Here is a 12,734-nt window from a genome sequence, read left to right as displayed (position 1 = left end):
TCGGGCCCTGCAGAGTCACCTGGTCGCAAGCACGGACTAAAACTCAAGTATATTTTGTATAGTATTAGATAGAAATCTGTACCATGTGAGAATAAGTGACCATAATTTCTGAATGGAAAAGAAAAATGTATAATACTAATAATACTACCTTAGAAAGCTCTGGAACACAAATGGAAGTGGACCCTGAGCATCAGACTGTGAAATGATAAAAGTGTATCTCTTACATTTATAGATTTGTTTTAGGCCTTTGTGGTTCTTCCCAAGCAAAAGACCTCCGCGCTGAGCAGCTAGCAGTTTTCAAATGATAAGAAAAAACGGGCATGAAACAAAACAACGAGAGATGTGGCTCCCGTCCAGGTCGTCCCACTGAGGAGAGCCGAAGCATGAGGGGGCGAGATGGGTTAGATGGGGGAGAGGAGGGCAGGCAGTGAGAGGAAGAGAGAGACACAGTTGAGAAAGGGGGAAGGACCGCACTTAAACCTCACCTCCATCCCTTAAGGAGTGTGTGGGTGTGGGTGTGTGTTTGCGTGTGTGTGTGTGTTTGTGTGTGGGGAATAAAGAAAATAGCACCAAGGGAGAGATCTGACACAATTAAGTGTCCTCAGCCCCCCATCTCAGCCACCTTCACATATGTTCATCTGTTACCCGGTTGACGCTTGGGGCCTCCCATTGAGAAGACGTGGACAATTGGAAGGGGGTGTGGGGGGGGGGGGGGCAGTAACTTCAGGGACCGTTCTTACATCTGATAGTTATGCCTTAAAAACAGCAACCTGCTTGCAAGATATACTTGTACTTTTGATACTCATAACTCACAATATAATATGCAATTCTGCTTTGCAACATGTTTGCCAATGTTTAAGGCTCCACAGCATCATGACAATACTCCATTAAAAGTAAAAGAGAACGCTTTGATTAAGTAAAAGTATATCAATATATTAATCAATAAGTATTTTGTAAAAGTGTAGGTGGAATTAATTGTGTCATGCATCGAGGACAATGAAATGGGAATATAAAAAAGCATATGACTAAATGTAGATTACATTCCACCAGTGCGTTCCTTGAGGGGGGAATAGTCCCCCTCCGCATCGTGGAGACGCAGAGGAGAGAGAGGGTTTCCCTTGTAAAACACAACTGTGAGGCAAAGAGAGGGACGTCCAACACCGACTCCCCCCTCACCAGCTACACCACACTTCCCCTACCGGTGATGTCAGTGCAGGGGCAGGGGCTCCCTGATAAATAAGAAATACATTTGGACTACAGAGAATGAGAGAGAGAGAGAGAGAGAGAGAGAGAGAGAGAGAGAGAGAGAGAGAGAGAGAGAGAGAGAGAGAGAGAGAGAGAGAGAGAGATGGAGGAGGATATCACTACTCCTGCATGGACCGGTGCAGAGGAGAGCAAGTCACTCTTGTGAGGCGCGCACACACGGACGCACACTAACAAAAATAAAGAAAAACCAAAGAAGGGAGCTGACGGGCAGCGGACGCAGGAACCGGGATTTTCGTTTTTTTTTTTTTTTATTGAACGGACTTTAACTTCTTAGGGGTCCTCTCTCAGATATAAAGCTCCTGTTGTCGGCTCAACGAATAGGACGCGTGGCACCTTGCGCTGCACTGCAGTGACTTTTAATAGTTTGCTTAATATACATGCATATATATATATATAGCTGGACGCACTATAGAAAGATGCCGCTGTGGGTCAGGTAAAAAGAACCGAGGGGCTTTACGCAAAGTCCGCATGGAGTGAATTCCTCTGATGATTTTGTATTGTGTTTAGGGGGAACTGCAATGGCTTAATAATGACATTCTATTCTGTCGGTGGATTTTAGTTGCACGTTTTCTCTGATACCTGCAAACAAGCACAACGTGCCAGATGCTGCTGATATTTTGAGACACGAACAGAAAGGATTTGAAATTGAATTCTGTGATTTTGTTAAACAATGTCAAACTAAAATATATACCAAGAGCCTGAATATGCACTAAGTTCCACGTGAGACACTTGGAATGTTGTATCCTCTTTGTTGGTTTGATCCTCTTCGGAATGCACTGATCGTGTATGTCTGCATTCACTCTTCTAATTGCTGAAACAAAATACATGAATGCCCCTCACAAGATAAAGCAGCCAAAAACATCGGTGGTGTTATTGCTGGGTAAATGTGCGCAAACAAATCTAATAACCCCAATCTGGTGTGACACCTCCTGTCTCTGACCTGGAAGCGGGAAGATCCACAAAACCTTACTAAATACCTTCCCTCTCTGAGAAAATGTTTTCGATGAGACAACTGGCCGTCTTTCTCGTCCTCATCACCAACACGTGGCTGCTCAGCCCGGTTCGCTCCGACGCACTCGGCCGGTACAAACGCGCCATGGCCCGGCGGGCGGACGGCGAGCTCTCCAGGCTGGCAGGTGAACCCTGCACCGTCTCCGGCCTCTGGAAGTCCCGGCGGCAAGCGCGCTCCACCTCCCCGTTCCAACACCGCCCTCAAGTGGCCCGTCCGAGGAGTCGCACGAGCCGGAGACAGCTTTACAGTCTCGGGGGCGCTCCCGCGGTCTGTGCGGGAGGGTGCAGGTTTGACACCGGTGCGCATCGGGTCGCTCCGGCGAGGGAGGATGAGCAACGCCGGGGAGACGCTGAGGAAGTGGCGGTGGGAGAAGGCGGCGGCTATGCAACGTTGCCCGGGCAGTTGTTCGAGAAACGCTCCCCTAACGATACGAGAGGGTCAGAGCATGTCAGTGAACGCACCACAGCGAAGCCCGGGGTGTCTTTGCCGGATGACGCCGAGCAGAAAGTCTCCTCTGGCCGTCCGAAGTCCCTACGCTCCCCCCGCTCCAGGGTAACCCGCAGCCTCGGTGGGACTTTTCCTTACGAGGACGACGGCAACTCCAGCTGGGCGAAAGTTTTTCCCGACAGCTCAACTGACACCACGGGGCTCCGGGTCCTCTACACGGTGCGGCAGGAAGATGGAGACCAGCAGCCCTCGACCGGGACCCCGGAGGACAGTACCGGGGACTACTCGGGGGAGGTGGAAGAGGCGGATACGCTTGCGAGCCTGCCCGGCGGCAGCTCCCCTCCCTGGGGGAGTCCCGTGCCAAGGGTTCCCCCGTCCTGGATGACCGCCCTGTACTTCGGCGGGCGCCGGGAGCAGCTGAAGGTGACGCCGGCGGCGGGGCTGGAGCTGCCGAGGGACACGTTCAGCCTGGAGCTGTGGGTGAAGCCCGAGGGAGGGCAGAGCAACCCCGCAGTCATAGCAGGTGGGTAACAGACCGGCGTTATTTCCAACGTGTGCGACTTGATAGGAGGTACTTTACTCCACAAAATGTATTCTCTTCTTCCAGAGAAAACCACGCAGCTGTAAATGGGAAGGGATTTGAATCAACATAGTCTCAAATAACAAAGTAGTAAAATGGACCCATCACATTATTGCAAAGGTGATATTAATATAAAACATCATATAAAATTAAAGTTAACGAGAAGTATTTCTACCGCGCAATGAGTGATTTTATTTTAACTTTTAAACTGCAAAGGTTGCCAACCACAGACACATATGGTCAAATTGAACAACAATACAATGTTTCATGGCCTGTTGTTCCAGCATCAACACATATCTCTTTGACAAAGACCAAATATATACTTGTAATGGAGTAATTTCATTATGATGATAACTGTACCTAAGGATCTGAATACTGATTCAACCACTGTATAGTATGTCATAACCCCCCCCCCCTCTCTGAGTTAGCATAATAAATGAGGGAACACCTTAATTCATATATATATATATATATATATATATATATATATATACCTCCTCCAGCTTCAGTTGTTAGTCTCTTTCATTGCCTGATGACCGATGCCTGATGGCAATTAGTTTCCAGCCTAGCTGTCTAACTTTATCGGCAACCTCCCGTGTCGTGTGACATTCCTGTTAAATGGTTTCCAAGAGAAAACTAGTGGAGGCACCAGGAGTCGTCTTTTATTGGCAGAGGCGAAATAGAGTTTGTCCATGGTTGTTATGCTCTGTTTTTGTTTTTGCTGTAGACATGGTGACGGTGATGACGGGAAATCACAGCGATAGGTGATGACATTTTTAGTAGATGATTAATTGCTTAGTGGATTGGTAGAAAATAAATCACCAATTTCTTTCACCAAAATCTTTCAGTCATTTATGGAGAAATGAAAATACTGTTTTTCATTAGTGATTGTAAAATGGAGAAATGGACAAAACATGTAGTTATCTAAAGATTACGAGACAATCAGCATGCTATCACACTTGTTATGTTTATTTTGTCTCCTCTTATTACTTGTTCACCAAGGATCAGCATTACAATGCCAGCACGTATAAACGTAGTCAAATTGTCTCTGGCTTCTCCGAGGCCCAATCAGCTGACGGATGCTAAGGTTGTTGTGCCCTCAGGGCCTGGTGATGAAAAAAAACAGGACAAGACCACCACTTCCACCAGAATCTAAATAACGTTATCTGGACAGAGGTGCTGTAACCGTGAGAACTGCCTCAGCGTGTGATTCATTCAGGCCCAGTTGGCTCACCTGTGGGTCCCCGTCGATGGGGATCAGTGCGAGGCGTTCGGTTTGAAAAGATAAAACAAAGTTGGGATTCACCAAAAGTACATCTCTTCAAAATGGCTGCCCATCCCTTACAAGGCGAAGAATATTATTTTAGATGGTCAGAAACGTTAATGTGGGGCGGCACGGTGGCGTGGTGGTTAGCACTGTTGCCTCACAGCAAGAAGGTCCTAGGTTCGATTCCGCCCAGTGGCCTTTCTGGGTGGAGTCTGCATGTTCTCCCCGTGTCTGCGTGGGTTCTCTCCGGGTTCTCCGGCTTCCTCCCACAGTCCAAAGACATGCTCTGGGGATCAGGTCAATTGGGGACTTTAAATTGCCCGTAGATGTGTGAATGTGAGTGTGAATGGTTGTGTGTCTCTGTGTCGCCCTGTGATTGGCTGGCGACCAATCCAGGGTGTACCCTGTCTATCGCCCGAAGTTGGCTGGGATGGACTCCAGCCCCCCCGTGACCCTGTGTGCAGGATAAGCGGTTTGACAATGGATGGATGGATGGAGAAACGTTAATGTACGCACAAACTTGCTCTTGTCGTGGTCAATAGTTCAAGGCCGGTTGTCAATTGGGTCCCAATGGTTTGTCATTTGCCAAATGAAAAGAAACAATATATATAATAGTCATGTTCATCCAGGCAAATTGGAATTACATTCTCAGTGTTTGCTGAAGGTGTGAAAAAGTCAATTGTTTGCTAACGTCTCCCCCAACATTGCGGGGTTATTATGTCATGAAAAAGAAAAAAAAGAAAAGAAAAGAAAAAGAAATAGGAAAAGAAAGAACAAAAATGAAATGCAGATTCAAAACATTAGTAGCCCTTCCCTGTGTGGTAGTGCAAAAGCCTTACAACATAAAGCATTCATTTACCACAAAGCTTGTTGTTTCCTTTTGCAAACTAGATGTTGTCACTTCTTGGCAGTACTGTTTCACCACGGCCATCTTTAGCTCAAATTAAGTTTGATTCAAACACATCGCTCCTCGTGTTGTTAACGTTTTACTTAAAATTTATTGTAAAGTGTAGCATTAAATGTATTTCGGTAGATATGCATAAATCGGTACTAATTATTTGAGTATTTACATTTGGTAAAGCAGCGTAATCCAATTCACTTGGCAAAGCCTCAGCCGCCCAACCGCTGCTTTCTTTGAGCAAAGTAACTACTTAACCATGGAAACCGGCTCACTTCCTCAGGGACTACTTCACTGCAGTCGCTCACTTCATACGCTCACGTAAACATGCACACATGTGCAAGCCCATCCAGCGTCTAGGAGGGTGAAGGGGTTCCCTGACCCCTTGCTGTCCCAGTGTTACACATCTGGGGAGCAGATGTATGTCTGTTGCAAAAGGCAGATGGAAACATCACGGCTGAGTGAAATACCTCCTATTTCCCCTCTCGGTTCTCTCCCCTCCGCCTGTGTGCTTCCTTGTGCCTCTCTTTCTGGGTCGCCCCATGTTTTCTCGCGGGCAAATGGATCACTTGTAAATGTTACTGTCATTTGACTGTGCAAGAAAACGTCCGCAGGTTTTTCAAAAAGAAATGGATCAATCCAAATGTAATACTTGTCTTTCCCCCCCCCCATCAACTCTTCGGCATAGGTGTATTTGATAACTGTTCCCATTCACTGAGTGAGAAGGGCTGGTCGGTAGGCATCCGCACCGTGGAGCCCGCTAGTGCCAAAGACGCACGCTTCTACTTCACGCTCCGCACTGACCGAGCCGTGAAGGCCACCACCGTCTACAGCCACCAGCGGTACCGAGCCAACGCCTGGACTCACCTGATGGCCACCTACAACGGCCACAACATGCGCCTGTACGTCGACAGTGCTCAGGTGTGTGGTTTGGGTTGAGCTTTGCTTCACGATTTGGTTGAGATGGGTCATCCATCAGATACTTTGCCATGACAACCAGGCAAACTCCATCTGAATGTTGGAGACTGAATGTTGTGGCAGAAAGCTTTTGGAAAAACTAGTTTTTAAATCTTGAGTTGGGATTGTTTTGTCAAACAAGCTTTGTGGCCTGAATGAAGCTGCTCAATTCTTCATCAGCCAGTCAAATTAGGAGTATGTAATAGAACACAGTGAGGGCCAACACTAGTTTCTCATCGGGTCATCCTAAAAATCCAGTGGTTGAACAATCCCATCAGCATTACCTCACAATATTCGCATGCAAGCATGTATTTCTTTCTTGTCTTCTGACACAGGACAGGACACCTTAAGGACACCTTTTCACCAAATCAGGGGAATAGAGTGATTATGTAGTAAAGCTTTTTGTTTTGTTGACAACCATATGGAGATCTCCCAGTGACGCTGCCACAACAGCAGATTTAAAACCTTAGCAGACTAAATGTTCTCTTCATAAAATTTAATTTAATTCAGGAACGTGTCTTTGGAGCGCCAATCATTTGCGAGTATTCATATCATAGTGCTCCCTCCTCCGCCTGTCCCTTAAGGTGGGAGAGAGCAGTTTCCAGGCTGGGAATCTCTACAGTCCCTTCATGAAGGCGTGCAGAAGCCTCTTCCTCGGCAGTAACCAATCGGATGAGGGACACAGTTTCAGGGGCCTCATAGGGGGCGTGGTCTTGTGGGGCTACGCCCGCTCTCACGGGGAGCTGCTGAACAAGCCACTTCTGAACAACAAAAACAAGCCACTCTTGGAGATGTGGGCCGACTTCACTAAGGTCTGTGACTACATTTGAACTTTTGACATGTTCAAGTTGTGACATGTTCTGCTGAAAGAATTAAAATATCAATTTTGCTTCTAACTTTGAGGTGGAGGAGCTGTGGACTCCATACAAAGTTGGTCTCCATCCCACCATCATCACTGCTCCTCTCCCCGAAGAAGAAGTTGTCTCCCCGTTCCTGCCCCCACCTTGCGGCCTGACACCCTGCGACAACAACGAAATAATCTTTGGCTACAACAACAACTTCCAGCTCCGTGCCACCAAACGAGTTCGCTACCGGGTCGTCAACCTTTCCGATGACGACGGTGGGAACCCCACTGTGTCTGAAGACCAGATCGAGCTCCAGCACCGGGCTCTAATCGAGGCCTTTCAACCCTACAACGTTAGCCTGGATCTGAGCGTGCACACTGCCAGAAACTCCAGCTTCCGACAGCGATTCATCCTCAGTAACTGTCGAATTGGGAAGATCGGGAACCGCCAATGTGACCCAGAGTGCGACCACCCGAGGACAGGCCACGACGGCGGGGACTGCCTAAGACTGGGGCCCTGCTACAACTGGAAGAGGCAGGACGGAGTTTGTGACATGGAGTGCAACAGCATACATTATGACTACGACGATGGAGACTGCTGTGACCCAGAGGTCACAGACGTCTTCAAGACCTGCTTCGATCCCGAGTCCCCTGACAGGTGAGGTTAGAAACTAAAGTCATGTCCCGACACAGATACGGGTTTTATTCAGTCATTATCGGAAACTTGCTACAGATTTTTCCAATTTAAAACTGAGTAGGAAAGGAAGTGATGATTCACAGACTTTTATTGTGACACATTTGTGCGAGAAGTGATTCGACCGGTCCGGTCTCGTCTGGATTATCACAACAATTATGTCTGAATAGAGAAACCCAGCAGAAAGCATTGATGCTGTGGGATTTCTCGCTTTACTGGATAGGTAGAGTTTGACAAAATCGGCAAGTCAAATTTTCTTGATGCTTATTACATTTACATTACATTACATGTCATTTACCGGACGCTTTTATCCAAAGCGACGTACAATAAGTGCATTCAACCACAGAGTACAAACTCAGGAGAACAAGAAACAAGAAAGTGCAATTTCCTCAAATAAGCCAATTTACAATTTGTTATAGATAAGTGACGTTACAAGTACAATTTAAGTGCTACAATTTGTTAGTCTTTAGTCGAGGTAGAGTCTGAAGAGGTGTGTCTTTAGTTTGCGGCGGAAGATGTGAAGGCTCTCTGCGGTCCTGATGTCTTCAGAGAGCTCGTTCCACCATTTCGGCGCAAGGACAGCAAAGAGTCGAGATCTAGTCGAGTGTTTTGCTCTCTCTCTTATTATTATATATTATTATTATTATATATACCTCCCTGTATTACTATGGTAATACAGGGAGGTATATATAATAATAATAATAATATTATTATTAAGATGGAAAAGTACAAGATACTCTCCATAACGTCTGCTAATGGAAAATCAAAGAAACTTCAAGGTACTCAGCAACTTGTGCTAATAGAAAACTAATAAAAATGTATTAATTACTGTCCATAACTTTTGCTAATGGAAAATCATAAAACGTACAAGACACTCTCCATAACTTTAGCTAATGTAAAACCAAAGGAACAACGGTTCCGGGTGGTTAAGTTGAATTGAGAACATTATCAGGAGAAAGGTTGTTGCTGGTCACAAACATTTTTGTGAGTGATCAGTCTCTTGATACTCTGTATCAATTCATATTAAGACAAAAAAATGTAAGCTTCCATAGAATTAGAAGCCTGAGAGATACAGGGGGAAGCACCAGGGGAGCCAGTGAGGACAACATGTTTTTCCAGAGGTCTCTGGGCATAAGCGTCCAATAATAAGACCAGTTCTCCCCATGAGGTGAACGTCTCAATGTGCTTGAGCAGGGATGTGCAAAATAAACCGGCTTAACGTGCTGCATGCACAAATTAGTGCTCTCGCTTTCCCCCAGCGGTTTCACATCGAGCTCTGTGAAATTTGGGATGCTGGGCCAAGCGGCCAAAGCACACACTTATTTTCAGAAAACAACTCGAGGGGCATCCCCGCTGCCTTCCGTTCGGTCTGACAGACAGGCTCATGCAGAGCTTTGAGTAACTAACATGACGTCTTGCCGTGGAGTCGACGGCCATCCAAATTGTAACCACACGCTTTCCACTGAGCCACTGGGAACCGGAGCTTTTTCTTTGAAACCATTTAGCCCTTGATGTCTGTAGCTTAAAACCAAGATCTATTAATGATTTTTTCCCCTTTTTGTACTTAGCTCAATTTGACCTCCCTCAAGACCTCCGTCTACCATAATCAAAATCCAAAACCTTGTCATAAAGCAACGTTTCCATCTTCCATTCAATTCAATTCATTTAATTTATTATAGCCCAAAATCGCAAATTACAAATTTGCCTCAGAGGGCTTTACAGTCTGTACACATATCTTCGCATTGTGCAGTTTATTAAAGAATAAACAGGCCTACGTATGTATGCAATACTAGATACTATTGGATAATGTGACTATTAAAAACTTGAACAACAAACTATTATGACGACTTCACTCAATCAAATGATGAGTTTGAGTTATATGACCTATGGCCAAGACGTGTGTTTTGATATAAGTGGGACCTTCTTTGCATTTCCGACACAATGTAGCCGATTGACACCAAACGACGGCAGAGCTTTACCTGCAGGAGTCGTGAGGCTTCATTTCTTTGCTTGTACCGTCTGTGCTGCAGAGACATGGAACCCGGAGGAAAATATGCAATGCTGAGTTTATTTTCCCCTGAAGAAAAATCTCTGTGGTAGCAGCGGCCAACGGGTTTCCGAAGCGTCTTTTTGATCGGAACAATAACAATTCCCTGGAAGACAAAGTTGAAGATGGGTAAAAGTTAAAAAAGAGTTCACTTGCATGTGTGTGGTCTCATTGCTTGGCCATATGCAGAATTTTAGAAATTGTGTCACGAGTATACGGTAATTAATTTTGTCTTGTCCTGAGCTCGGTGGGATGGACACGGCGAGGCTAACTGCAGGAGAAAAGGTCCGGTAGTTGTTAGGGTCATATGTTCCCTGGGCTCAGCTTGAGCTCTCTACCCCGGGGAGAGGAGATGGACTCTAATGAAAAGAGCTGGACAGCAGACAGCACTTTGCTCTGTTGTTTTGGTCTGGTCCCTTGGCCCTCGATCGCGTGATATGCTCAGATTTATTCCCGCTTAAATTGGATGTCTATCGCAAAGGGATGTTCCAACAAGAAATAATGAAAACGTGTCCACCACACCATCCCGTAATAACTGGAGTCTGTTTTAGTTGCATGACCGGGAAATGGAAAGATCATTTTGATGCTGGCTCTGGAATGGATGTTTTTTTTGTGAAAATGTTTGCATGACAGACATCAATAAATAAGGCTTCTGCTTTTCTTTTGGATTTTGAAAGAAAAATTCCCAGTGTGTGCTTCTACGGCAGCCGGGTCTCACTCTCCGACACTGGCGGTGCCTCGTGTTGTCGAGAAGCTGATGTGTGCAACACGCCTTTGAGTGCCTGTGTGGGTGAGAGTAAATCGAGAGTGACAGTCCTCTAAGGCCGGGAGTGGGAGAACTTCGACTCACAGGACCAGATTTTGAATCCTGTGTGAAACCAAAAGAGTGATTGAGGGATTTTTACTGATGACATTGACGTGGCGCAGGGATAGAGAGGGTGCGCCAGGAACCGTAAGGTTGGAGCCCCGGCTGCTCCATGTCCCATGTCGACACCTAACCCCTAATTGCTCCCAACGCAAAAATGTAAAAAAAAGCCATGGGTGTCCATGCAAAGTCACTTTGAATAAAAGCGTCAGCTAAATGAAATGTAATATATTTGTCAACTGATTTTGTGTATCGCCAGCTGGGTGGTTTTGTTGCCTACACCTAACCTCCAACCACGTGCACCAATGTTAACTGCGACACCTGAGTACTTAGACAGGTCCCCTTGCATGCACACGTTTGTCCCCCCGGGATCCCAAATGAGAGACAATCACTGTAAAGATGCCGTTTTGTTGGCTTTCGCGGAACACTAAAACATTCTTTAAATTTGGTTGTCTGGGTTTTTTGATTTTCCTCCACTCACCTCCCCCTTCTCTCTGTGCTCTCAGCCAGGTAATTCCGATTGCAGGTTGCTGCTTGCCAGTACGGAGCCCGTTCTATTTATTTTTCTCAAGCCAGCTGCTGTCATGACACACAGTTGTGGTTGAAAGCGATGGCCAGGCCACATTGAAGATTCTGGCAGTACAATAAGGAAAAGGAAGTGTCTGGAAGGGAAAGATGGACAGAGAGAGAAGCCAGGGTGAAGGGGGAGTGATTAGGTGACACTGGACATCATGTTTATTTAAGCTGAGACACATGTCCAAGAGGGCGCACTTGAGAACTACAAGCTCCATGCAACTCCGTTGAAGAATAAATGCTGTTTCAACATTGTCTTGACACTTTACATACACATTAGTTTAGTTATGGTCATGTTTTATCCAATAATAAAAACATAAGTGCGATGATACTAATATCTGATCAGTCCAGAGATTGTCAACCCGTTTAATGGCTCCGAGCCAGAGCCGTTGTTTTGGTTTAACGAATTGGTGAATCTCAGCGAACAGAACACGTAGGATCAATTTACAAGTGAAATGATTCACTTTTGAAAGTACCGTATGAGAGAATAGATATTACTCCTTTTAAATGAATCTAGATTTTTCCAAGCAGAAAGCTTAAATTTTACGGTCACAAGTTCACCTGTCCGTCCTTAGGCTGTTGGAACAACGCTGGCAGCGCTGAGCCAAAGCTGATGTGTTTTTTAAATGAGTAATTATATAAATTATATATGTGAGGGAAAATATAAAAACACGCATCCTAATCTTCAAAGATTGGAGCATTGTTAAGTAATATTTATAAATTTGGCCCTTCGGCTGAGCTTGATCAAATGAGAGGACTCATTTTTTTATAAACGAACACAATAAAACAAATCAGAAAAATATACTTAAAGTAACTGGGGTAAAGATTAAAGTATGGCTTCGTAATGTTGACGAAGCTAGCCTCACAGCTGAACTTCATCAAACGTCCCTACAGCATGAAACAATAATCCATTACGTTATAACCCTTAAATCCAGAGCTTTGCCTGTGCGACTTGGAAAAAAAACAAGACATCACAAACAAAATGCTGCATGATTCATACATTTAGCAATTTTTTTTATTAAGAATGAACTGATTTGACCCATTGATGACGATGCAATGAAGTGCATATTACACAGATACACTCACACCCATGAATACAATGCGAACCAGATTCCAGCTTCTTCATAGAGCACCACAGAAAGCTTTGTACTTTGTAAGTCGACAGGTTGAAGCAAACTGTCGCCTGCAAACGAGGACGCAGCGCTCTTAAGTTCACTCTCATAACACTAAGATGCATTGTTTTGAGCAGAAACTATATTTCTCTGTTGTCAAACATGTCAACAT

At 45.3% G+C, this 12,734-nt stretch overlaps 1 protein-coding gene across 1 annotated transcript in view; it reads left to right on the top strand.

The window, feature by feature from the left end:
• Positions 1-1,362: 1,362 nt before the first annotated feature.
• The window catches only part of pappa2 (pappalysin 2), a 52,588-nt gene continuing 41,216 nt past the window's right edge, over positions 1,363-12,734 (top strand). The window contains exons 1-4 of the mRNA XM_040171057.2: positions 1,363-3,248; positions 6,159-6,391; positions 7,012-7,239; positions 7,331-7,929. Of these exons, the coding sequence (XP_040026991.2) occupies positions 2,261-3,248; positions 6,159-6,391; positions 7,012-7,239; positions 7,331-7,929 (2,048 nt within the window). The 5' untranslated portion in view covers positions 1,363-2,260. The remainder of the gene's footprint in view (positions 3,249-6,158; positions 6,392-7,011; positions 7,240-7,330; positions 7,930-12,734) is intronic.

Source organism: Gasterosteus aculeatus, chromosome 3 (assembly GCF_964276395.1).
Source record: "Gasterosteus aculeatus chromosome 3, fGasAcu3.hap1.1, whole genome shotgun sequence".
Taxonomy (NCBI): domain Eukaryota; kingdom Metazoa; phylum Chordata; class Actinopteri; order Perciformes; family Gasterosteidae; genus Gasterosteus; species Gasterosteus aculeatus.
This window is presented reverse-complemented; position numbering and strand designations above follow the sequence as displayed.